The 23,309-nt window shown below is 48.5% G+C and overlaps 1 protein-coding gene and 3 non-coding genes across 5 annotated transcripts in view; 1 reads left to right on the top strand and 3 right to left on the bottom strand.

Moving 5' to 3' along the window:
- The window catches only part of arhgef10 (Rho guanine nucleotide exchange factor (GEF) 10), a gene marked incomplete at its 3' end in the record, with an annotated part of 50,562 nt that overhangs the window by 12,805 nt on the left and 14,448 nt on the right, over positions 1-23,309 (bottom strand). The window contains exons 5-24 of one of the 2 annotated variants that reach the window (XM_084482266.1): positions 22,237-22,273; positions 21,649-21,740; positions 21,275-21,331; positions 20,620-20,813; positions 19,084-19,195; positions 18,735-18,847; positions 18,550-18,627; positions 18,125-18,304; positions 17,651-17,767; positions 16,843-16,935; positions 15,970-16,140; positions 13,506-13,651; positions 12,504-12,703; positions 8,255-8,370; positions 6,758-6,885; positions 5,203-5,303; positions 4,549-4,670; positions 4,008-4,094; positions 3,094-3,329; positions 2,403-2,560 (exon numbers count right to left, since the gene is read on the bottom strand). In XM_084482266.1, the coding sequence (XP_084338392.1) occupies positions 2,403-2,560; positions 3,094-3,329; positions 4,008-4,094; positions 4,549-4,670; positions 5,203-5,303; positions 6,758-6,885; positions 8,255-8,370; positions 12,504-12,703; positions 13,506-13,651; positions 15,970-16,140; positions 16,843-16,935; positions 17,651-17,767; positions 18,125-18,304; positions 18,550-18,627; positions 18,735-18,847; positions 19,084-19,195; positions 20,620-20,813; positions 21,275-21,331; positions 21,649-21,740; positions 22,237-22,273 (2,538 nt within the window). Of the gene's footprint in view, positions 1-2,402; positions 2,561-3,093; positions 3,330-4,007; positions 4,095-4,548; positions 4,671-5,202; positions 5,304-6,757; positions 6,886-8,254; positions 8,371-12,503; positions 12,704-13,505; positions 13,652-15,969; positions 16,141-16,842; positions 16,936-17,650; positions 17,768-18,124; positions 18,305-18,549; positions 18,628-18,734; positions 18,848-19,083; positions 19,196-19,932; positions 20,016-20,619; positions 20,814-21,274; positions 21,332-21,648; positions 21,741-22,236; positions 22,274-23,309 lie in introns of those variants that run through there. The other variant, XM_084482267.1, reaches the window with a different exon arrangement.
- On the bottom strand, positions 12,094-12,167 carry AC3HAE_032640 (transfer RNA isoleucine (anticodon AAU)). The gene has a single exon. It is a non-coding gene; the product is annotated as a tRNA-Ile (tRNA).
- AC3HAE_032639 (transfer RNA isoleucine (anticodon AAU)) lies at positions 14,439-14,512 on the bottom strand. The gene has a single exon. It is a non-coding gene; the product is annotated as a tRNA-Ile (tRNA).
- AC3HAE_032642 (transfer RNA isoleucine (anticodon AAU)) lies at positions 15,126-15,199 on the top strand. The gene has a single exon. It is a non-coding gene; the product is annotated as a tRNA-Ile (tRNA).

Genomic DNA, 23,309 nt, shown 5'->3' with positions numbered 1-23,309 from the left:
AACATAAACCAGGAGCCAGAGAGAAATCTGATTTGCCCACACCAAACAACAAAGCAGTGAGAAATAACTGAAACAAACAGAGGCAGAGAGGAACAATTGAGATTGTTTCTTTCCGTGTGGTCCATCTGGAGGGGCGTGCGACCTTTGCAGAGTGAGGACATAGCCTCTCTCTCTCTCTCTCTCTCTCTCTCTCTCTCTCCCTGGCTGTTTGTGTTGCAGACGGAGGCTTTGTGGAGATGGGGCATGACATCACAACCTGAGAGCTGAGTCACTCTGTACACAGGGACACACAGCGTACACACACGCACACACACATCAAACTAACCGCACACACTCACAAGTCGCAAGGCTAAACACAGGCTACTCAAGTTCCTTTGTTATTCAAATTACAGACCAAATCTGTCCAACTTGAGGGGGACGACTTGTTCTGCACAGCTCTAGTGAACACACTGTTTCAAATGATTGGTGTCTTAGTGTTAATTGTGCCACATCGGGCTGTGATTAGTGGTTGTGTGGATGGATTGATTGTCTCTCTTCACTTTGTAGTTGTAGCTGGTATTGTTCCAGCACATCCTTCATCCTCATTTGAAATGATCATTGTTGAATACATATCGGGCTGTCTTTAAATGTCATTGTTCATGACAATCGTAATCATTATTACTGTTAATCCCCACTTGCAGTGGATAGGCATGGATGTCAAAATCTTGAACTATATAAACTACCTACTTGGGCGACTATGTCGGTTCATGTTTCATGATGTGACAATGATGAGAACTACCTCCTAAATCCTTTTTCACCTCAATGTCATTTCCACATCGCAGTTTTATGCCTGGAAATTAGTAATGCAACTTTTCCATCGTGGCCCATATTTTCCAAGCCAATAACCGCCGTAATAAAGAACAGACAGGCGACTCTAACGGCACTAGAGCCCTTCCATGGGCGATCAATGTTTACTGCCATACTGTTGCGTAATCCCACCGGGGGCCTTCAGGGCTTCAGGGTGGTAAAACAAGCCCGAGCCCATGGGATTTTATAGGCTATTTTCCACAATGTCAACCTCAGGTCTCCTTTATGTGTGACCGGGCGTGTGGGCGGTGACAGGACGGTGTGGGAGGAGCGGGACGGCTGCGCAGTCACCCGACCGCGCTGAGCCAAATGTCAGCCCGCTCGGCAGACAACGCCGGGGAAAAGGGCAGTGGAAACCCTGCAGCCTCAGACAGACCCCCAGGGGAGAGGTTTCCATCCAGGGGAGTTGGAGAAATACAGATAAGGTAGATAAAGGGCGGTTCTGTTTATGTACAAGATAAAAGATTAGCATGTTTATAAATCTTCACAAGCCCCAGAGATGATGAATCAAAGGGGTAGTATCAGTCCAACCATGTATATTTTATACCTTTTTCTGCACTATATCTGTTTTGACCCGACTCGATGGATCTTTAGTGACAGATGCCGATGGGAAATAAAGGGGAAACCACAGACAGACTCAAGCTTCGAGACAGGAATGTAGTGGAAGGAGACTCTGAAAAAGGTGGACCAGACATTCCTATGCAGCTCTGTGTCTCATCCAGGGAGAAGAGCAGCTTGGCTGGTGAGGAAGAGAGGCGTCTCTCTCTCCCCCCCCGCCCCCGACACGTCGCTACCCAACAGCCAAGATGTCCCTTTCTCTGACTCGTTATGTCTCTCCTCCACGTATGAGATTGAGATAAAGGCCGAGCGAGAGAGAGTGAGAGAGAGAGAGAGGGAGTGAGCGAGCGAGAGACAAGAGGAACAGAGCCATCACTTGTGCAGCCACAAAAGCCGACCAGAGAGATGACAAAAACAACAATGAAAGAGAAAGAAAAGAAAATTGGGGCAGAAGGAAAAAACGACTGTGGGAAGAGTTCAGTTCCTGAACCGCTCCTCTGCTTGGCCCGGTATGATCGTACGTGTGTGAGTGCATGTGCGTGTGTTCAACTAGGTCACCGTCTGACCGAATGGCTTCTCCCCGACAACCGGTGCCATGGTGAACCGAACCCCCGGGCCTCAGACTCAACGGCCATCCCTGTGATTCTGTCTGAGCTGGGGGGCCGGCGGTGGGTCCGACCGAGTGGGGCGGGCCCTGAACTAAACGCCGTCTCTCGCGGACATCCAACGTCGAATGGCAGATCCTGCGTGTCCACCCGAGATCCGCGTAATCTCAATTTAAATCAACTGCCGCCACCGCTTCTCGATGGACACGTTCCGTAACGTCGTTGTGTTTCTTTGCACCGTTGGAGTGATGGACTCATAATTGCCGTAATTATGGCTCCTGAAATGTCAACGAACCTTCGAAAATGTCAACAACCGTGATGGCAGACCTTTGGAAAGGTGTTTTGTTTTATTTTCACACACACACGCACACGCACACACACACACACACACACCTTGTTGTCTGGAGTAGATGGCCACGGAGCCGGTGACCAGGCCGGCGTAGAGACAGCGCCCCCTGTGGACCAGGCTGGTGACGGTGGACTTATCCGGGGTGAAAAAGTGCTGCAGGCGGACCTTCTTGGAGCGCTGGCTGCTCTTGTACACGATGATGCTGAGGACACATGATTCAACCACACCAGAGACCCATCGCTTCAGTCAGAACACACACTCCCCCTGCAGCAAAGGACACTGATAGTGAGGACTGAGAGGATCACAATTTGACCCTTTATTGGGAAGCAGGTGTTTATACTGCGTATCAACTTTAATACGTAAACGTGCACAGAAAGACTGGGTTAAATATACGTTTTTTTTGGGTGACAAAAACTTTTTGAGCTGAGACCAGAACACTAAATTCAAATGAACGCCGAATTTGTGACTGGACACTGGACACTTTCTTTTAACCAATCGGATGACAAATGAACCCGTCTTCCTCAGAAACGGTGCGGTCGATTTTTGAGTATGCAGTGACATACATCCAATGCATCCAGACCCAGGTACACACACACACACACACACACACACACACACACACACACACACACACACACACACACACACACACACACACACACACACACACACACACACACACACACACACACACACACACACACACACACACACAGAGCAGTCTAACTCCCTCACCAGCCCTCCTCCATGCCCAGGCAGACCGTGGGGGTGTCGCTGGCCCTCCCCGGGGGGCCGTAGTGGTGGCCCCCCTCGCGGGGCGCGTCCCCGTTCTCCTGGGCCGGCAGCTCGGCCGGGACGTAGGCCATGCAGAGGATGCGGGACTCCACGTTGAAGCACTCGGTCACCTTGGGGTTGGAGCTCTGCATGGCCACGATGGCTATCTGGCCCATCTGGTTGGTGCAGCTGGCCACCTGAGCACACGCATTGGGACCTTTTCTAAATGATTTGTATGCTGGGGGGGGGGGGGTGTCATTGAAAGGACTATAATAAGCAACCCATCTGTAATGGATCAGAGTATCTCTAGAAAGAACACAGTTTATATGAATAACATGACCGTTTGTCATTCAAACTATGAAGTATTCATAGTATTCATTCATCATATTCCAAGTATCCAATATATTGAGTTTATTATCACTACGGCACTGGTTGTCATCCCTAAATTCTGGGAGGACGTCATGGCAGAATAACAGCCCTTGTTGCTGTCAAAGCACAATCATTTTGGGCCTTCAGGGAAAAAAGTGACTGAATGATAGTCAATAGCACACCAGCCACAAAAAGGCATTACCTACACAGCATTTACCCCTCAAAGATCCAACAGTAATGGTAAGACGCTCAAAAGACTATTGATTGATGCTGTGCTTTCGGCTAAGTAGCCGTTTACTTATTCAATGTTATCTGAACCGTCTGGCAAAGTAGCTGTTATTTAACGAACCACAACCTAAAATAAAGATGTGGAACAGTTAATGGAAATCTAACTGAATACAATGCAATAGTCTGAGTGAGAAAAAAAAAGAAAAGGTTAAAAAAAGAAAAGAAAAAGAGCTTTATGTCAAAGCGTAAAACATCTTCCTAGGCAGAGGAGGACTGACCCAGACGCAGCCGTGGCCCAGGGCGGGGCTGTCCGCCGTGCTCTCCGTGTTGACGTGGGGCTCGGGGTTGTGGACAGCACACTCCACCTGGGGCGGCCCAGCAGGGGGTCAGGGGGAGAGGAGGTGGAGGGTTAGTTAATCAATGGCACTACTCTTTTGACGGTAATGGTAGTATCTGTGGTTATGACTGACTGAACTACCAACTAATAATGAGGCGTTTACGGAGGAAGTAGTGTGTGTGTGTGTGTGTGTGTGTGTCTGTAAGGAGAGAACAACAGAGCAACCATGACCTCATATAACTTGGATAAGGAGGAAGAGGGAGTGTGTGCGTGTGCGTGCGTGTGTTAAACCCTGTCCCCACCACTCCATGTGGACCAAATCCTTTGGGGCCTGTGCTCCCTTGAATTGCTGGAATCTGGACCTAATGTGTGTGTGTGTGTGTGTGTGCACATTCACCTTGAACTCCTGGAAGCCTGAACTTGTGTGTGTGATTGTGTTAGTGAGTGAGTGAGAGAGAGAGTGAGTGAGTGTGTGCATTCACCTTGAACTCCTGCAGCTTGGACATGACCACTGGCATCTGGCGGAGCAGCAGAGGGTGTTTCTGCTTCTTGATCTGACTCACATCGTCCTCAGCAAAGAACCAGCCTTGCAAGTTGTCCTCCTCTGACACAGACACAGACACACCTTTAATTTAGCTATATGGTTCAAGTTAAGACCACTACAGGCCTCTTAGTCACAGTTAATAATCTTCCCATCCGCATACAAAGCCAGCTGGATTATCAAAAACAGTATTCCCTTGGGCGTCCGATGCTCCCTGAGGAGCTCGGAGGCGAACCGAATCGTGTTTAAGAACAGCTCTCCATTTAGAACAAAGCTGAGCAGGAAGTGAGCATCATCTTCCCCCAGACAGACACAGGACGTCTGTGTGATGCAGTGGAAGCACAAGCAGGGGAAACAGCCGGCCAATGCTACAGTCAAGTGATAATCAGTGTGCAGCTCGATCAGATGGCTCTGCATTGCGGTTCCAGAGAGGCTTCAGAGGCAGTCCAGGGGGAGATGTATTTGCATGACAGCAGACCGCAAACCTCAGCGAAAGGCAACAGGGCAAATATAACCATAAACCCAGTGGAAAAAATGAAATGAGTCACACATCCCATTGGGGATGATGAAGACACAGTCTGAGGTTGTGAAGTACCTAGAGCCAGCTTGGCCATCTGCAGATTGCTGATCCACGACTGCTTGATGGCCGGGCTGAAGGTGTTGAACACGGCGTTGAAGTATGTCGGTTTGCCCGTCCTGCAGACAGAACCAACGTCAACAAACAGTAGCGTACATTTCCACAAATTCTAGGAGAGGTGACGAGATGCCAGAAAGGTTTAAAGCAGAGAGTAGAGTTACGTCTGAGCATCAGCCAGACTTTTACAACTTGTAACATCCGTCAGATATCAGGACTGGCTGTATTGACTAACAGACAGAGCCAATACATTTACATTTACATTTGCAATACAATAAGTACATTTGTCAGAAGAAAGAGAAACAACATATTTCTGTTGGTACATTAAGGATGTTAAGGATAGAACCAAGTGCCATGCACTAACAATTGTCAGGGTAACCCATTCCCCGAATACAACAGAGCAAGGAAGAGCTAATACAGTTTCAAACTAATTAGCCTCATGGCAACCGGTGGCGATGCATGTTAACAGGTTAAAAATAAGCCAGGTCTGAGGAGTGCAACAGGTGGGTGTGTGTGTGCATGGAGTTCATGGAGTTGATGGAGTGCACGGGACCGTGACTTTCATACATCATCGTCAGCTTAGCTAATGATGATATATTAAAAGTCACGGTCCAATTACTTCACTCCCAGCTCATTGAGGCCGATATTTAAAGGTGTGTGTGTGTGTGTTAAGGGGCGCCGGGGGGGCAGTGGGTGGTTGAGGAGGGGGGCCCAGCTGCACATGCTGAGACGTGGCCGTGGGTTTGGCATGAGGTAGTCAAGGGAGACACAGCCGTGACGCCAAAGATAACCGTGGATGAACCGGCTGCACAGGATGGATGGAGTGACAGAGAGAGAGAGAGAGTTAGAAAAGGAGAGAGAGACAGAGAGAGAGTTAAAAAAGGAGAGAGCAAGACAGCGAGAAAGAGAGAGAGAGCGAGAGAGAGCGAGAGAGAAAGACAGCGAGAGTGAGAGAGAGATACTGTTACAGTGGGGGAGGTAGCGCGAGTAAACAAGTTCAAGGAGGATGCTTGGGGGCCAATATGCAGACAATAACAGTGTGTGTGCACGCGAACGCGCGCACGCGCGCGTGTGTGTGTGTGTGTGTGTCTGTGTGTGGCTCAGACACTTGTGTAAGGAACAGCTGTGTCGCCTGAAGCCTCGGGATGTCCACACCAGGGGGAGGGATATATTCTGGTCCGTCTGTGATTCGTGTCTTATATTAGCACTGGCGGATGCAACACCAGTAAACCCATCAAGCGCACAGGAACGTCACACATCTCAAGAGCAGAAGGAAGGGGGGCGGTGGGGGGGGGGAGGGAAAAGATGTTGTTGCAAGAAAAAAGAGACATTGGCCGCCATAGACTTGTGTGTGTGTGTCTGTCTGTGTGTCTGTGTGTCTGCGTGTGCGTGTCTGTGTGTCTGTGTGTGCATGTCGGTGTTTGTGTGTCTGTGTGTGGTGGTGGGGGGGGGGGGGTGGTCAGGTTGGCTTGCATGCATGGGACCGCTGGGGATAATGTGAATAAGTAGAACCAACTTGTCGTGTTTCCCGGGCAGCTGCAGCTGGATCCTGCAGCGGTCGGCCGCGCGGATCTCCTCCTCCTTCTTCAGGATGAGCCTCTGGAGCCCCGACACCCAGTCCTGGGCCACGGCGGGGTTCACGTTCTGCACCCCGGCGCCCCGAGGAGGGACGGCGAGGACGGAGGGAGATGGAGGAGAGGGTCAGGGGTCCAGGGAGACGAGAGGGGGTGCATAGTGAGAAGAGAGCAGAAAAGACACAACAATGTTTACATTTAGAAGACGCTAAATGTCCAAAGCAACTCACAACCGTTCGTACGCATGTATATAGAAGGAGTCCACCATGAAGTATTACACACACACATATACACATTCACGGGGGAGTCAACCCTGCAAGGCGACAGCCAGCTCGTCAGGAGCAGTTAGGGTCAGGTGTCTCGCTCAGGGACACCTCGACACTCCGCTAGGAGGTGGAGCCGGGGATCGAACTAGCAACCTTCCGATTTCAAGTCAACCCGCTAAGCTGACCTTCAATAAGAAAACAATAAGCAGACCGAGGGGGGGGGGGGGGTGGGATGAGTCGACTGGCCATCACCATGGCAACCGTAAACAAAGTGGATGGTGGATGAACAGTGCTGGGGCGGTCGCTTTTCAACTTGAACCACAAATCTGTTCAGGGCATTTTGTCCAAGATATGAAATATTCAGGGTCGACTTGCTCTAGATGAGAATACCCCTCTGGCACAACTCTGCGTCAATCTCATCATCCCCCGTCTATTGTATGAGACACATGTCTCTCAGTGTGTCCTCCGTGTCCTGAACTCCTGAACAGCATTTCTGACAGCCCCTGCCAGCACAAACATTCACCCCATACACACCTCTTTCTCTGCGCTACACATGGGCCACAGTGTGTGTGTGTGTGTGTGTGTGTGTGTGTCTATGTCTGCGTGAGTGTGTGTGTGTGTGTGTGTGTGTGTGTGTGTGTGTGTCTGGCTGTGTGTCTGTGTGTGTGTGTGTATATGTGTGTATATGTATGTGTGTGTGGCCACAGGTTGACGTGATAGGCATGAAGTGCCTAAAATCAGTAGACAGTTTGCCTGTGTGTGTGTGTGTGTGTGTGTGTGTGTGTGTTGGAGGGGGGGGTGTGACTTTCTTCAGTCCAACAGTCCACGCTGGCACATTCCATCTGCTCAGACATAATATGCCTAGCAGGCCGCCCAGGCTCCATGGAAACCAGAGAAAGGAGTTGGCTGGATGGGAGTTGTAAAGTCCTTGGAAGCCATGCAGGAGAAAGTCTGCTTCTGTCCACTTCTGTCTGGCTTATTAATACAATTCTTTGAGAAGCTAAGATTTACTTACTGATGAATAAGACTTCATTGGAATGTCCTCCATTTCCTCAAAGCAGAGATTGAGCAGTGTGTGTGTTTGTGTGTCTATGTGTGTGCGTGTATATATGTGTGTGTGTGTGTGTGTGTGTGTGTGTGTGTGTGTGTGTGTGTGTGTCTCTGTGTTTCTACCTGATAGATTCCCTTGAGGCTGCCGATCATGCTGGAGATCTGGTTGACCAGGCTGAGGTCGTGGATCAGGTTCTGGAGGTCCTGGTACAGCTGGCCTGGTCCCATGTACAGCTTGCCTGCGACACACACACACACACACACACACGTTTTAGCATAGGAACGATATCCCACAGTAGTATATTTTTACTTTCTTTTACTAATTTTTACTTACTTTCCAGACAAAGGCTTTCATTCAAATCGTGAGATGTTATGAATGGAACTCGACAACAACAATAGCGACCACCACTAAAATAGCAGTGTGTTACTAACTCAAATGATGAAATTCTGAACAGGACAACACTGCTTATATAAGCGGCCACAGATGTACTTCAAGGAACAATTCCATCATTCAGCATGACATCCAGAACATGTACAGCTCTGTGCGCAACAAAATGCATGAAAGCATCCCATGTGTGTGGTGGTGACGTGTGCTCATTCGACACGCGATAACCGCAGTGCACTTTGGGAGCGTGGAGACGGGAGGGTGCGGTTCCCCTGATACGACGGTACTTGATGCATGATGAAAGCCGTCAGCCCGAATGAGAGCATTTAACGAGTGCGCTGATTTACACTGACAACCAGACGGACCCGGATCAATAAAGCAGATGGATCGATGGGTACAGCAGGACGGCTCTGCACAGTGTGCGCGTTGGCTTTCACCGCTGCCCCTCTGCGAGTGGGGGTGTGTGTAATTCACCCACCTACACAAATGCTTTCGAGATGCATTGCACTGTTTGGGCCAAGCTCTACTGCGATAACACAATTGAAACTGTGAATTGATGTGCTTACCGACCACACACACACACACACACACACACACACACACAAAAACAAACACTCTTAGTGGACAGTAAGGCATCTCGTGGGTTAGGAGGAAGCTGCCAACGTGTGACTGATCGGCCGCCAAATGCAAAGGAGGGGAAAGAAACGCTGAAATGCAACTGCTGTATCCACACACATAGATATAGACACACACACACACACACACACACACACACACACACACATATATATATAACTATTCTAAAGCCCGATGAATGTGGACCAAAGGAAGGGAGGCAGGAATTAAGGAAGGAAGGAAGGAAGGAAGGGTTAAGCTGAAAGAGAGTGGAGAACAAGGACCCTGGAGCGCCCTCTGTTACTGCCAGTCTTTACTCTCCTTTACCCTCCTCTCGCTGGCTTCCCTCCTCCTTTTTTGTCTTACAAATAGACACTGAGGCTGCCTCAGTGTTTCAGCACCATGGCAACGTAGAAGCCCCCCCCCCCCCCCCCCCCCCAATGCCGCCCCCCCTCCCTGCGCCCAATGCATTAGAATGCCGCCTTACAGGGAACTCAGGGAAACCTCAGTCGTGGTATTTCTACCTCCATTCAGAGCACTTGGCATGCATCAGGTGCTGCACTACTGCACAGAGAAAGCCGTGCTCATAGACTTCCTAGCAGCTAAAACCGTTTAGCATTTAACAAACCGTTTAGTTTGTTTGCATATGCACAGGAAGAGACACAAGACGATGTACCTCGGTAAACCTACTGTAGTGTGTGTCGGTTTGCCTTGTTCGTGCTAATCGAGTTCTCTAGTGTAGCGGGGCACCTTCAGTGACGCAAACCATAGCCCTTCGATCTTGGCTGCTACATGTTTGACTATAAGATTAGTACTCACTGCTTGTATTTCTGCAGGATGGAGCTCGGTGGAAATTGCATGGCTGAGCTGGGACTGCCAATATATCCAGTGCTAATTTCATCGCCAATCAAGCTTATCACCTTAAGATGAGTCTAGACAAAGGAATCTGCAGTTTTGATTTTTGATAAAAGTTTTGATAAAAAACGATTTCCTTTTTCTATTTTCTTTTCATTTCTTTTGGGTAAGAAATCACTTTCTCAATAATTCACCAACATTCAGTAAAGAAAGAGAGGCCAATAGTACAAAGGGCCTGGCAGAGCCACAGCAGCACCGAGCCTACATACACACACCACAGCCGGGCTGACTAGACACCCCGGGGCCCGGCGCATGAAGAGGGGCTTCTGTGGAAGCCGTTTCACCCCCGGCTCCAGCCTCCACAATGGCCCTTTGTGGCGGCGCCCAAATGTCCTGGCGCCTTACCGAGCGCCGAGGCTTGAGAATAACCTGGGCACATCTCGGAGGCAAACAAAGCTCCGACACATCGCCATGACACACATCGGGGCGGCAACAATACAGGTCAAAGCTAAAAAAACAGCAAACAGAACGGCTTTGCCGGTCTAAATGAGCACTTACACAAAGCGGGTGAGGTAAGCTCGGAGCTGTGTGTGTGTGTGTGTGGGGGGGGGGGGGGGGGGGGGGGGTGACATCATGCTGGATGGGATCTTCGTGGGCGAGTGGCCAGGCTGCTTTTGGGCTGAACGCCGCAGGACTGTGGAAGTCATTGTTTTACCGCTTGCCAAAAGGTTCCTGAAGCGCCCACGTAAGCACACGGAAAACCATTGTTTCCCGTGCCACCCACTTTGCAAAATGACCCCTCGCGCCACATACGACTCTACACATAAACATAATATTTTTGGACATTGTTATGACAGGTCGTGACCGCCCGTGACATGTCGTTACCCACGTGACAGCCAGGTCCCACATGCCTTCACCTGCTACGACCTGGTGGCTTGGGATGACAGCCTTCAGCCGTCCCGTCTTTACACCGATCCGTCTGCCTTCCCTCTTAACACGAGTGTGTTTCATGTCACAGAGCACAGCCTGCTGCAACACTGAAGCATTCCACAAAGCATAATGTGCGAATGTTGATTGTTGAATTCAATAAACACCATTTCAGCACTCTTCAGCTCTCATATGCAACCAACGGAGGAACAGCCTGGAAGCATTTTGAATTATACGAATATCACAGATCATCCTGGCTGCATAAAACCAAATGGAAATCTGGCAGCAGCATTCTAAACAGCACTGAGCACTAGTCACGCACGAACAAATGAACGAACGAACGAACGAGAGAGAGACAGAAAGAGGCAAAGCAATAGAGAGAGGGATAGAGACAGAGACAGAAAGAGGCAAAGCAATAGAGAGAGGGAGAGAGACAGAGACAGAAAGAGAAAGAGGGAGAGAGACTGAGACAGAAAGAGGCAAAGCAATATTGAAAGGGAGAGAGCGAGAGACAGAGACAGAGACAGGGTTAGAAGAGGCTAAGCAGTCCCCGGGCGGCAGGGTAAGAAATGGGGAGAGAAAGTAGCGATAGAGAGACACAGACAGAGGGAAAGAGTGCGAGAGGTCAGAGCTTTTGCGTGTAATTGACTGGAGGTAATTCTAGCCCCCGGTCACAGGCAATAGAAAATGGAAGGCTTTGACCCCAGCTCTGTCCCGCCGAACCTGTTGACGGGCCACACACACCGGTCAACATCAAAGCACCAAGATGAACTGAACCCGCAATCCGCCATAGGCTTCCATTAACTTCACACTAACAAAAATACCCATAAACACACACACACACACACATACACACCCACAGCCACACAGTCACACAGGTGTGTGCGCAAGACACAAGCTGACTTAAGCAGCCTAGAATTAAAACAGACCACTAATTACCCGGTGCAGTTGTGGCTCTGTGGCTAAGCAGCTGCATGTGACACGTGGAGAGGGGGGGGGGGGGCGTTGGATGGTGGTGGTGGTGGGGGGGGAGGTAGTGGAAAGACTGAGGTCAGTGAACTCGGCTATTTGGCTCATGCGGGCAGCTAATGCCTTTACAAGAAACCAGATGCATAATTTGTCAACTTGAAGTTTCACATAGTTGCAGCACGTGTTAACCAGCATCGCTTCAAAAGGAGTGTGGCCAGTACGGGTATCGAACCCGCGACCTTGGCGTTATTAGCACCACGCTCTAACCAACTGAGCTAACCGGCCCGTTTACTCACACGTCAACACCACTACTTTCCTCACCTCACCCCCAAGGGCAAACCCAGGCAGCGTCTCAAGCGTCAGATGACATTACAGACAGAGGTTAAAGTAAGTCCAGCTCCACGCAGATGCAATAATCCTTCCCCAGTAGTTGGAGAGCTGAACTCCCTTGGAACAAAAAAACCTCCGGCAGGAATTTATGGACGTGGAATTTTCCACTCCAGTATCTCAGGTAGGAAAAGAGGAATGGAAAACACTACAACACCGGGACACCGGGGGCCCCAACGGACAACGTATTCGCTGGCGTTACTGCGGATATGGTGGATATGATTTGCGTCATACTTGGCTTGGCGTTGATGACCACCTTCTCCCCGGAGTGGTGCTGGGCGAGGGCGGGGTGGCGGCCGGTGTCGGGCACGTCCTCGCTGGAGCCGAACTCCACCACGTCCACCAGGCCCAGGGGCACGCTCCACTTCAGCAGGAACTTGTGCCCCGGGGGGGCGCTGCCGATGGCCCCGCCCCCGCTGCCGTCCTGGCTGCATCTGTTGAGAGGAGGGGGGGGGTGGGGTCAATTAACAAGCTCAACGAGCCACACCCTGGTGACCAATCAGCTAGCGTGCCGCATAACGTGAATCACAATGAAAAGATAATGTACTTACAATGTACTTACAGTAATTCGCTTTAGATAAACGCGTCTGCTAAATGCCCTAAATGTAAATAATTATTCCCGGGTATTTTTGCTATTAATAGTTGCGGTTTGAGATGAACCCTGTAGCTAGTAATCTTAGAAAACAAGTTATACTACTACCAAGATAGCACTATAATGTTGTTATTTTCCAGGTGAAAGGGCCAGAAAGGCTGGGGGCCTTTGGGCAGCCGGCCTGTGGTAATGACGACACGCCGCGGTGGAAACCCCGGGGAGTTTTCCTCCTGCTCTCTTTCTTGAGTTTATTCCAAGCCACACTTCCAAGTACAAGTCCAAACGCAGACATGGAGTATGGACAGGAGACGTGTCGCTTGTGTGTCGGTATGTGTGTGCTGTGTGCTGCGTGTGCGTGTGCGTGCGAGCGTGCGTGCGTGCGTGCGAGCGTGCGTGCGTGCGTGCTGCTACTTCCTTCTGATTAGCCCTGATGCTACACATGACATTAATAAAGCAACTAAACATGTGCCATTGTGGCCAGGGGTGAATAAAAGTGACTTACAGCAACACAACAACACAATAACAAAACCGTTTACAAAAAGGAACCATCACAAGGCAGCTGGGTAACATGTTCTGCTCATCGCTGGATAAAGCGTGTGTATAAAACGGGGGGTCTGGTGGGGGGGTTCGGGGGGGTCAGGTACCGGATGTTGGGCGTGGCACACATCAGCACGTCGTTGAGCAGGAAGAGGCGTCGCTCTTTGGTTTTGATGATCTCGCCTCGCTCGTTGTAAACCGTCTCCACCATGTCGTCGGAGCGGATCAGGTGACGGCTGCCGTTGCTCAGGAGCTGGAGGGGGGGGGTCAGGGGGTCAGAGGTCAACGTCAGGTGTACGATGGCGAGCACAGCATGAACCCATTTTCTTAAAACGGTAGCCCCCCCCCCCCCCCCCACCAAACGGCTCCGCCATGTGTTTCCATGCCGATAACGCTCGGAGGAGTGCTGATATACAAATGGATAAATAATGACTTTTTCTCGGGAAGGTGATCGCCGGGTTTTCTGAGAATGCGGTGTGCCACGACGGGCTCTAAAAATACGACTCTGTTTAGATGGAAGAGAGCACTTGGCCCAGCATGAGAAGCAGCGAGCGGAGAAGTGCCTCCCACACACTGATACAGGGAGAATCTCTATGAATGATTGACCACCAGGGGCTTTAGTTTCAGTGAAAACCTACACGGCGGATGATAAAGGAAAGAACAAGGGTGGGATGGGTAAGCAGGGCCTAGCTCTGTTGATGTACATGTAGATACGTGCACAACAGGGATACAAACACACCAATATGATGCGGATGGGTTCACTTGATTGGATTTGGGAAATGATCAGAATTGACAAAGCTATTTAAATAAATAGCTTAAAAATAATAATAATAAACAGTCAGAGAAAATACTTATAGTGCAGATAATTCAAAGACTGACACATTAGGAGGTTTGAGGATTTTTTGAGGGGAAATATTAGGAGGTAGTTTGTACTGGTGTTTTCTAGGAATATGGCAGGGCCTCATTGTCTTCCATTCAAACATCAATCTATAGTCTCGTTAAACCGCATTTGTATACAACCCTATATGAATGAAAAACTGTGGCCAGTACGGGGATCGAACCCGCGACCTTGGCGTTATTAGCACCACGCTCTAACCAACTGAGCTAACCGGCCCCTGTGGTATACATTTAGGCACATTAGTGACCACGCCCCTACGCCCACTCCACGTATTTACCATAAGGGCGTGTGTTCCACGGGGGAGATAACGTTACACCATAGACTGGATGCAATACATACAGAAACTAACTCTGCTAAGGTGATGGTTACCATGCGTTTATAGTTGTTTGTTTAGTGTTTAGTGTTCAGTGCTTGATAGTTTAGTTGTTCCTAAATCAGGAATTTTCATTTGTATGACTTGCTTTTGAGTATGGAATGGAAAACACATGATCAATAATACGATACACATGGGAAAGCAGACCTATTGATTAGTAGTGGTCAGACATTCATTACAGTGTGTGTGTTTTTGTGTGTGTGTGTGATTTTGTACGTGGCTGCGCATGTGAAAAAGAAAGGCACTTGGTGTTTTGGTTTACCTAAATCATGACCTTATATTTGTGAACCTCGTTATTGAATATTAGTAAGTATTGAATGGAATAAACATAAAACAATAAAATGATATAAAAAATATATATAAAAAAATAAGATATTGATTATAGTCACTGTATGGTAAACAAGTGGAGTGGGCGTAGGGGTGTGCTCACTAATGTGTCTATACAGGTACAACAAGGGCCGGTTAGCTCAGTTGGTTAGAGCGTGGTGCTAATAACGCCAAGGTCGCGGGTTCGATACCCGTACTGGCCACAGTTTTACATTCAGCTCCTGGTCCAAACTCTTGTCATCTACCGTCTAGACTACTGCAACTCGCTCCTGGCTGGACTCCCTTCCTACGCGACCGAACCTTTGCAGCGTATCCGGAATGCTGCGGCACGCCTGGAGTTCAACCTACCGAAATACTCCCACTGGTTTCCTGTAGTAGCTCGCATCTTACTCACTTAATACGTCCTGGCACTTAATGTACGCGTTTATTGTATGTTGTACGGCCTGGCACTTAATGTACGCGTTTATTGTATGTTGTACGGCCTGGCACTTAATGTACGCGTTTATTGTATGTTGTACGGCCTGGCACTTAATGTACGCGTTTATTGTATGTTGTACGGCCTGGCACTTAAAAATAGTACTTAGCAATGTGCAGCGTCTTATCCTAGCTATGTTTGTTGTATACGGGGAATGGGTAAACCTAGCGATTGTAAGTGCTTGGCATTTGTTTGTGCGAACATCCTTACTGCATCGACAGCGATATATCGTTTCTCTTTCTTCTGAAAAATGGACTTATTGTAAGTGGCTTTGGATAAAAGCGTCTGCTGTCCCTTAATGTAAATGTAATAGTGGTTGTGTGTGTGTATGTGTGTGAGGGTGTGTGTATGTACATGCGTATCTGCGTGTGCGTATGTTTGTGCGTGTGTGCATGTGCGTGTGTGCGTGCGTGTGTGCGTGTGTGCGTTTGTGAATGTGTGTGTGCTTTTGTGTCTGTGCCCATGTGTGTGTGCGCGTGTGCGTGTGCGTGCCTGGACCTTGTTGAGGTAGCGCTCGTTCATGGCCTTGGCGATGTGTCTGATCTCACAGCGCTGGTCCGCCTCCCGCTTCTTCTCGTTCAGCTTCTCCGCCAGCGTCTCCAGCTCCGTCAGCGCCATCTGCAGGGGCAGCCGGTCGCTGTGGCCCACCGGGGTGTTCTTCAGCATGTCCTGGACACACACACACACATACACACACACAAGCACACAAGCACACACAGACACAGAGACACAGACAGACAGAGACACAGACAGACAGAGACACAGACAGACAGAGAGACAGACAGACAGACAGACAGACAGACAGACAGACAGACAGACAGACAGACAGACAGACAGACACACACACACACACACACACACACACACAGGGAAAGACATGACTGGGTGAAAAGACGGGACAAACAATTCATCATAAATGTTCTTAGTCTTGAAAAGTAAGATTACCAGGAGTTCAGTTTGTTCTGATCTGCATTTTATTTGAAATGGAAACATTTGACATGATTTACCGTGTAATGTGGGGGAACTGAAATCGCTGGCTAGTATTTTAACATAGAACGTTTTTTTCATTACTCTGATGGGCTCATTTGCTAATTTCAACTACAAGTGAAGGCATCACATAGCTTATTGAAGACATTTGCAAGGAAACTATGTGAAGGAAAGTTGCAGGATCAAGAGAGATCCAAGGAAAACATTTCTTGAACTCACATCTTCCTTCCGAGTGAAAAAGGCACTCACAGCTTCACCAAGACACTTTAAACACATGGGCTAAGAGCTCCCCCTGCTGGCCATCGGCATACTACTGTCTGTGCTGTAGACGTCCTCATTGAAGGTTGCTTCCTAGTTCAACAAGTGAGCCCCACCCCCCTGTACCTGGAGGAGCAGGATGAACTGAGGGAACCTCTGGATGGGCTTCATCATCAGGCCGTACAGAGTGACGCGGTCACCGCTGGTCTCCTGACGGAGCTGAATATGAATATATGAATATATCTTTAATTGTCATTGCAATTAAATTATAAATAAATCAATTACAACGAAATTGAGGTAGAACTCTCACATCAGTGCTTTTAAAGTACAAAAAGACATAAGAAGACAAACAGGCAATAGGCACAGTATAAAATTCAATAAGATAAAACAACTATAAAAACTAAAACTGTTCAACTGTAACAAAAGTAAAAACAGTTTAAAAATTATTATTGCACATTACTTGAGGAGAGATACACAGAGGGGCTATGGTTCTTATAGTTCTTTAAATGAAGGGAATGTAGGGAATACATTGTACAAATGGTCGTGAACTAGATACAGACGCTGTCGCCAAAATTTTATTGTATTTTTTTTAAACCTACTTAGTGGAAGAAAATATGTGGTGGCAGATGATGTGCCAACTCAACTTTGAACTGAAAATAGTAAACTAAATGCTGAGCAAGGAGGGACTTTTGAGCCAGCTACAGAGAAGGTCTGCTGCAGGAACATTCATCAACAGACACATAGATCAGCAAGATGTAGACTCCACACTTTAATACTCAACTACATCTGCATTCCATCGGCAAATAAAACATCTTGGCTGGCTCTGATTTGATGTTTTACACAGAAGTTGTGTGTGTGTGTGTGTGTGTGTGTGTGTGTGTGTTTTTATGATAGAGTGTGTGTGTGTTTATGTGTGTGTGGTCTCCGCGCTGACCTTGAGGAAGTCCAGGAAGCTGGGCTTGGCGGCGCATGTCTTCCTCACCACGGCCATGGCTGTGCTGAAGTTGTTGACGTACTCGCTGTAAGCGTCCAGCACCATGGACTTGGAAAACTGGTGACACACACACACACACAAATACAATACATACATTCAATACAACATACAGGGACTGGAAGTCAAATCAGACTATATTTGGATGTATTAAGATGCGCTTGGGTTTGAAGTGCTGCCCTGCTACTAGTGACTCTCTCACACACATAAATCACATGTGAAACGCATTTATAAAATGTCTGGATGGATACGTTGTGTGCAGTGAACGTATTGCATACGTGTATTGAAGTACTGTAAAGGCCATTTATTAAGTCCTACAGTTTGAGAAATGTGTGTGAGCAGTCTTAAGTTATTAGCAACCACAGCTAACGCCATCAACGGCAAACGACTCGCTTCAGACTTCAGTAGGGTTCTCACCGACGCCACGAAGACGTCTCCGATCATCTCCAGGTTGTCCCAGTCCGCCACGCGGCTGGCCAGGGCGATCTGGAAGAGGAAGTGGCACTGAAGGATCTCCCGCACCCGGTAGAAGATCATCTTCAGCTTCCTGTCGCTCAGTAGTCTGGGCTCAACCTCCGACAGCGGCTTCTCATACTGCTGTGGGATCAGGGCAGAGACGGGGGATTCAACTAGCAACTCCACTAAAGACGAAAATAAATGATGATCAACAGCAACACCTCTGGTCAAACATTGCTACTGCAGATAATCACATTTACGTTTGTCATTTAGTAGATGCTTTTATCGAACGCACACTTTAATCCAAGGAGACTTCAATATTGGACAGTGAATTATAGACAGTTTAGCAGGAGTGAAGTGTCGGGTTTCTCTCAAACCTTCCCTACCTCTAATATCCTCTTCAGGGCGTCCAGATAGTTCTTCTCACTCTCCAGTATCGATCCCAATATACACCGTCTCACCAGCTGTGGGAAAACAAAACAGCAGTCCAGGAAGCCAGCCAACGAGCAGAGAACATTTGCATGTGTGCTACTGGCGGCTAACGTGGCTTTTACAAGCGCACGCTGGGTACCTGCTGCTGCGACAGGCCCTCGGGGGCGGGCCCCAACACCGGCTCAACGTTGAAACAGTCCACCTCGATGAAGAGGTCTGTGTCCTCGTCCTCAAAGAAGGCCGACTTCCTCTCTGTGACACACAGAGTGTTAGACTTATTATTCTAATCTTTCACTGTATCTCCCGAAGAGAACCTTGTTAAAACACACAGGTTATATCAACACCAGTTCATTAGACATTCATTGCTCTTGACACTATTGTCCGGAGCGGTATTGTATGCCAACAATGTGTTCTATTTGTTTTAAACCCGGAGAGATGTAGGAATAGAGAAGGGCGTGCACAACCTCGTGGTCTAGCGCAGTGCGTACCTTGACAGAAGGACTTGGTCTTGATGTAACAGCGTCCTTTTTTGACCGCTGCTTTGGTCTTCTCCAGCCCGTCCTTGGTGCCTTCCCTGGCAGCTTTCACCAGCTTTTGCATCTTCAGGCAAAAATCAAGAAAAAAACATAAATATGACGGTACGCTAATGAATGTTTTATGTTAAACGTTACTTTGTTCACATGTATAAAGATCGGTCCGTAAACGTTCCCGTAGAAAAGCTGTGGGAGTATAAAAGCAGTGTTAAGGACATGTTAGGACAGTTGATGTAAACAGAAGAGCAGAGAGGAGCAGGGATGAGTTACCTCATGACTCCAGCATGGAAGATGAACCCAATGACCCAACTTGTGTGCGGTTAGACTTCACCACTACCTAACTGTATAGCATGGAATATGCCGTCATTTCTAGCAAGGCAATGGAATGCTACGGCTAGCAACCCCGCTACAAAGGGTGATTAGGTATTAGCTTTATATCTACTTTTTTGAAATTTGAAATGTTGATATTGAAATGAAAGAAAAACATGGCTCATCAGCAGAACCTAAAGATGCAGCGTAGCATGGGTTGACGGACATAAAGATGAACAACACCACTGACGCAACCATCACCACCATCACCACCACCACGGCCACCACCGTCACCAGCCAATCACATGAGAGCAGGATGAGGTCAACGAGTCTGTGAGCAGAGCCGAGACGCCCACGGTTGGAGTTAGCTAGGCCGAGAGGAGAGAGCGTGAATATGGGTAATGTGGAGGGAAGAGAGTTGGAGGGGGGGGGGGTCGGGACTACTTTGTCTAGCGCAGGGACACGGGGAGAGGTGGTAGCGGGCAGGCGGTTTACCTTCTGCTCGTGCCTCTGCTTGAGCTGCTGCAGCTCTACCGTTCCCACTGTGTTTGCCATAAGATCTTTCATCTTTTTCTCATAGTGTTCTTTCAAGCGTGTCAGATCTTGAGAGAGCTAAACGGAAGCAAAGCAAGCGTTACTACTGGCAAAAGTTTGCGTGGCGAGTGTGGGGCTGGGGGGGACTTCCCTCGATTTGTTTTGTTGTAGATGTTTCTCCAGCAACAACACACCCCTTAAGCTTAAAAAATGCAAATTCAAATTACAAACACACACACACACACACACACACACACACACACACACAAATACTATTGAAATGCAAAGCTAAGCAGTGACAGAGTGGTGTGCATCAGCAAAAGTGGATTGATGCCTATAAACCCAAAAGGGCTGTCTATAATTAAGAGCCCACATACAAAGCAAACACATAAAGGAGAAATGGACGCAGTGCGATCCATCCACTGTCTGTATCTGAGTAGTGTGGAGAGAAGTAGCGGTGAACATGGATTCATTCCACATGGGAGCCAGGGATCAATTAGGGAATCAGGAATCAATAATGCAATCCATGTGGTTTCATCTCTGAATCCCCCCCCCCCCTTATTATCCCAGTGTGAGAGGGGGAGACAGAGAGGGCCGTGAGGGGGGCGCCGTGGGGCGGGGGGAGGTGTGTCTGCGGCGTGTACACACGTGGGTCTTCCTCTGCGGGGGCTTGCCCCTCATGAAGGCGTGCGGCATGCCGTTCTCGGGGCGGCCCTCGCCGTCGCTGGCCTCGTCGTAGCTCTCGAACTCGCTGGAGCTCCAGCCGGCGTCCAGGGAGCTGCCCCCGCCGCCGCCGCCGTCCTCCCCCAGCTCCACGTCGTCGTAGATCATGTCGTCTGGGTCTGCAGCGCAACCCGGTCGTTAAGTACGGGACGTCCAAGTACGGGACGTACTTGGACGTGTTTGATTGTGGAGTTCTTTGACTACTGGTCGTGCTGGGTGATAACTTTCCTATTCTGAATTGTTTCAATATACATTTTCGGATTCAACCTGATTTCATTTTTGTTGCCAAATGTCTGGATCATAATATTTACATGTATGATGTGTGTGTCGGACCATTGGGAAATACAGCAATACCACGGTTGTAAAGAACATCACGATTCGATTTCTGCAGCTTGATAGCGTGCCCGGATCCATTTATAAAAGTATGTGTAGTATGTACGTGAACGGTGTTTACGTGTCATGCAGAATCAATGTTTAATAGTCTACAATCAAATCAAAGTGAAAGTAACTAGTGAGCAAGTAGGCACGATGAGCTATAGAGGAACTGTATGAACCGGATGGGTTCAGGCTCATCACTGACCTGTGTTGGAGTCGGAGTTCTCCCTGGGCACGTCATCGTAGATCACCTCATCTGGATCTAAGGGAAGGAATAAAATCAATCAACGCACAACTCTTCAATAGAAAGGATAAAGTCAGGATCACAGTCTGTTCCCGCGGCAGAATGAAAACAGGATGTCACGTCGTGGAAGAGATGAGATGCTACCAGTTCCCCAAGAGAAGAAGGGGGAAGGAAGTTTCTGGATGTTGCGTCAGCAGCGACCAGAACTTGGCGTTCTTGGCCTCCTGTGAGGACTGGTGTGGTAAGGACGGGATTCACCGAGAAACGAAACTGCAACCTAAGCGGCCCTGGGAACGCCACAGTGATCTGGTGAGGGGCCTTGTGTCGCGTCTTACTCTCCATCCAGGCGGTGTTGGCGGGGTCCGACACCCATTTGGTCAGCGCGTCCTCCTCCCTGATTGGTGGGTGGGGGTCCTCACTGAAAACACTGAAGAACACAGCGCAGGCGCATGGAAGTGCGTAAGGACAATCAGTAGCTAATCACAATGCAATCAATACAACGACACCGTCAATGGAGTGCAATCATGGCTTAATGCAGGAACACTTTAAGGGCCCTAGGTTCACAACAATGGCCTTTTAGTTTGAATAAAAGAGACGGTGGTGGTAGTGATTAGTAAGCATTCTAGCATAGTAATTAGGATTCTTCACTTTTATGCTCAGTGTTGGAGGGTGGTTTCAGTTTCAAATCAATGTGCTACAAATCCAGCATTAAAACCTCGGTCAAATACAGTTGTCAACTATTTGTTTCCTGGAGACCAGCAAAAACAATATGCCCAAAGCACAGTGGGAGAATATTGTGAAGAATTGTTTCATTTCGGCTAATTAAGTTGATAAAAAACAATAACATTATAGATGGCAGTAACTCAAATCGCAGTTGGTTATTGTTGTGTTGCGGTTTATTCACATATAAGTTTATTACATACCTGTCGACAGAATGGTTTCCAGTCGCCATCACAGTGACTACAAGAGAAGAATCGAAAAGTTAGCCACCAACGCACACACCTGTAATGTTTCTAAAAGACCACCAGGGGGCAGTAGAACTACCACAACAGGATAAACGTCGTTCATTCCTGGCGATATTTGGATGTTGGACGTCTGCACATCACAGGGAAGGTTGCATTAAAATGTCCTTAAACAAAATTGGTTTGGAACGGAAAAAAACAGTTCAATTTAAAATAATTACGTTTAACAAAATTACGTTTTCAGTGGGTATAATTGGTATGGCTGTTTCAGATCAGTTCCATTTTACTAAACTTAAGCGAGGGACATCTTATATCCAGATGGAGCCCGGGCGCTGGAGGATAATTACACAGTGCTTCGGACCTGTGGTGCGCCAAGCCACGGCCTTGGAGCGGGCCACAGTGAAACGTGCGGGGGGAAAACAGGAAGATCCTCATAGCCACCATGGAGAGCAGGGGCAGGGCTAAATATAGACCCCCACTTCCTTGTGTCGAGGGCTTTTTGAGAGGAAAGAATGCCGGCAGAAGAAAAGAGAACAAGGGAGGAAAAGAGGGCGCTAAGAGGGCATGTGTCACAGCCTTGGTGTGCTTGCTCCAGAGTGTGTGCGTGTGTGTGTGTGTGTGTGTGTGTGTGTGTGTGTGTGTGTGTGTGTGTGTGTGTGTGTGTGTGTGTGGAGAGAGCGTGTGTGAGAGTGTGTCTGTGTGTGTGAGTTCAAAAGTGAAACAGAGAGACGGAGAGTAGGGGGATTAGAGAAAAAGGGGCAAGGGGGGGGGGGGTGGGGGGCATTCCAATGTCATGATCAATGCAACGGCTAAGGACAGTGTCTGTTGTGTTCGCCATCGGCCTATCGATGCAGTTTATACTTCTTCGCGCTGTACGTGCGTGCCAGCGCACGTTTAAAGCGGGGGGCGAGGTGTCCAAGTTTAATCTTAAACGTCCACTTAGTGGTTGGAAACCGTTTAAACGACCAAAATAACCCCGATGGGGGTTGAGTAGCCTGATAATGTGCTCTTTAAACCCCCACACCCTAACCTAA

The sequence above is a fragment of the Micromesistius poutassou genome (genome assembly GCF_964030765.1).
Source record: "Micromesistius poutassou genome assembly, chromosome: 17".
In the NCBI taxonomy this organism is placed as follows: domain Eukaryota; kingdom Metazoa; phylum Chordata; class Actinopteri; order Gadiformes; family Gadidae; genus Micromesistius; species Micromesistius poutassou.
This window is presented reverse-complemented; position numbering and strand designations above follow the sequence as displayed.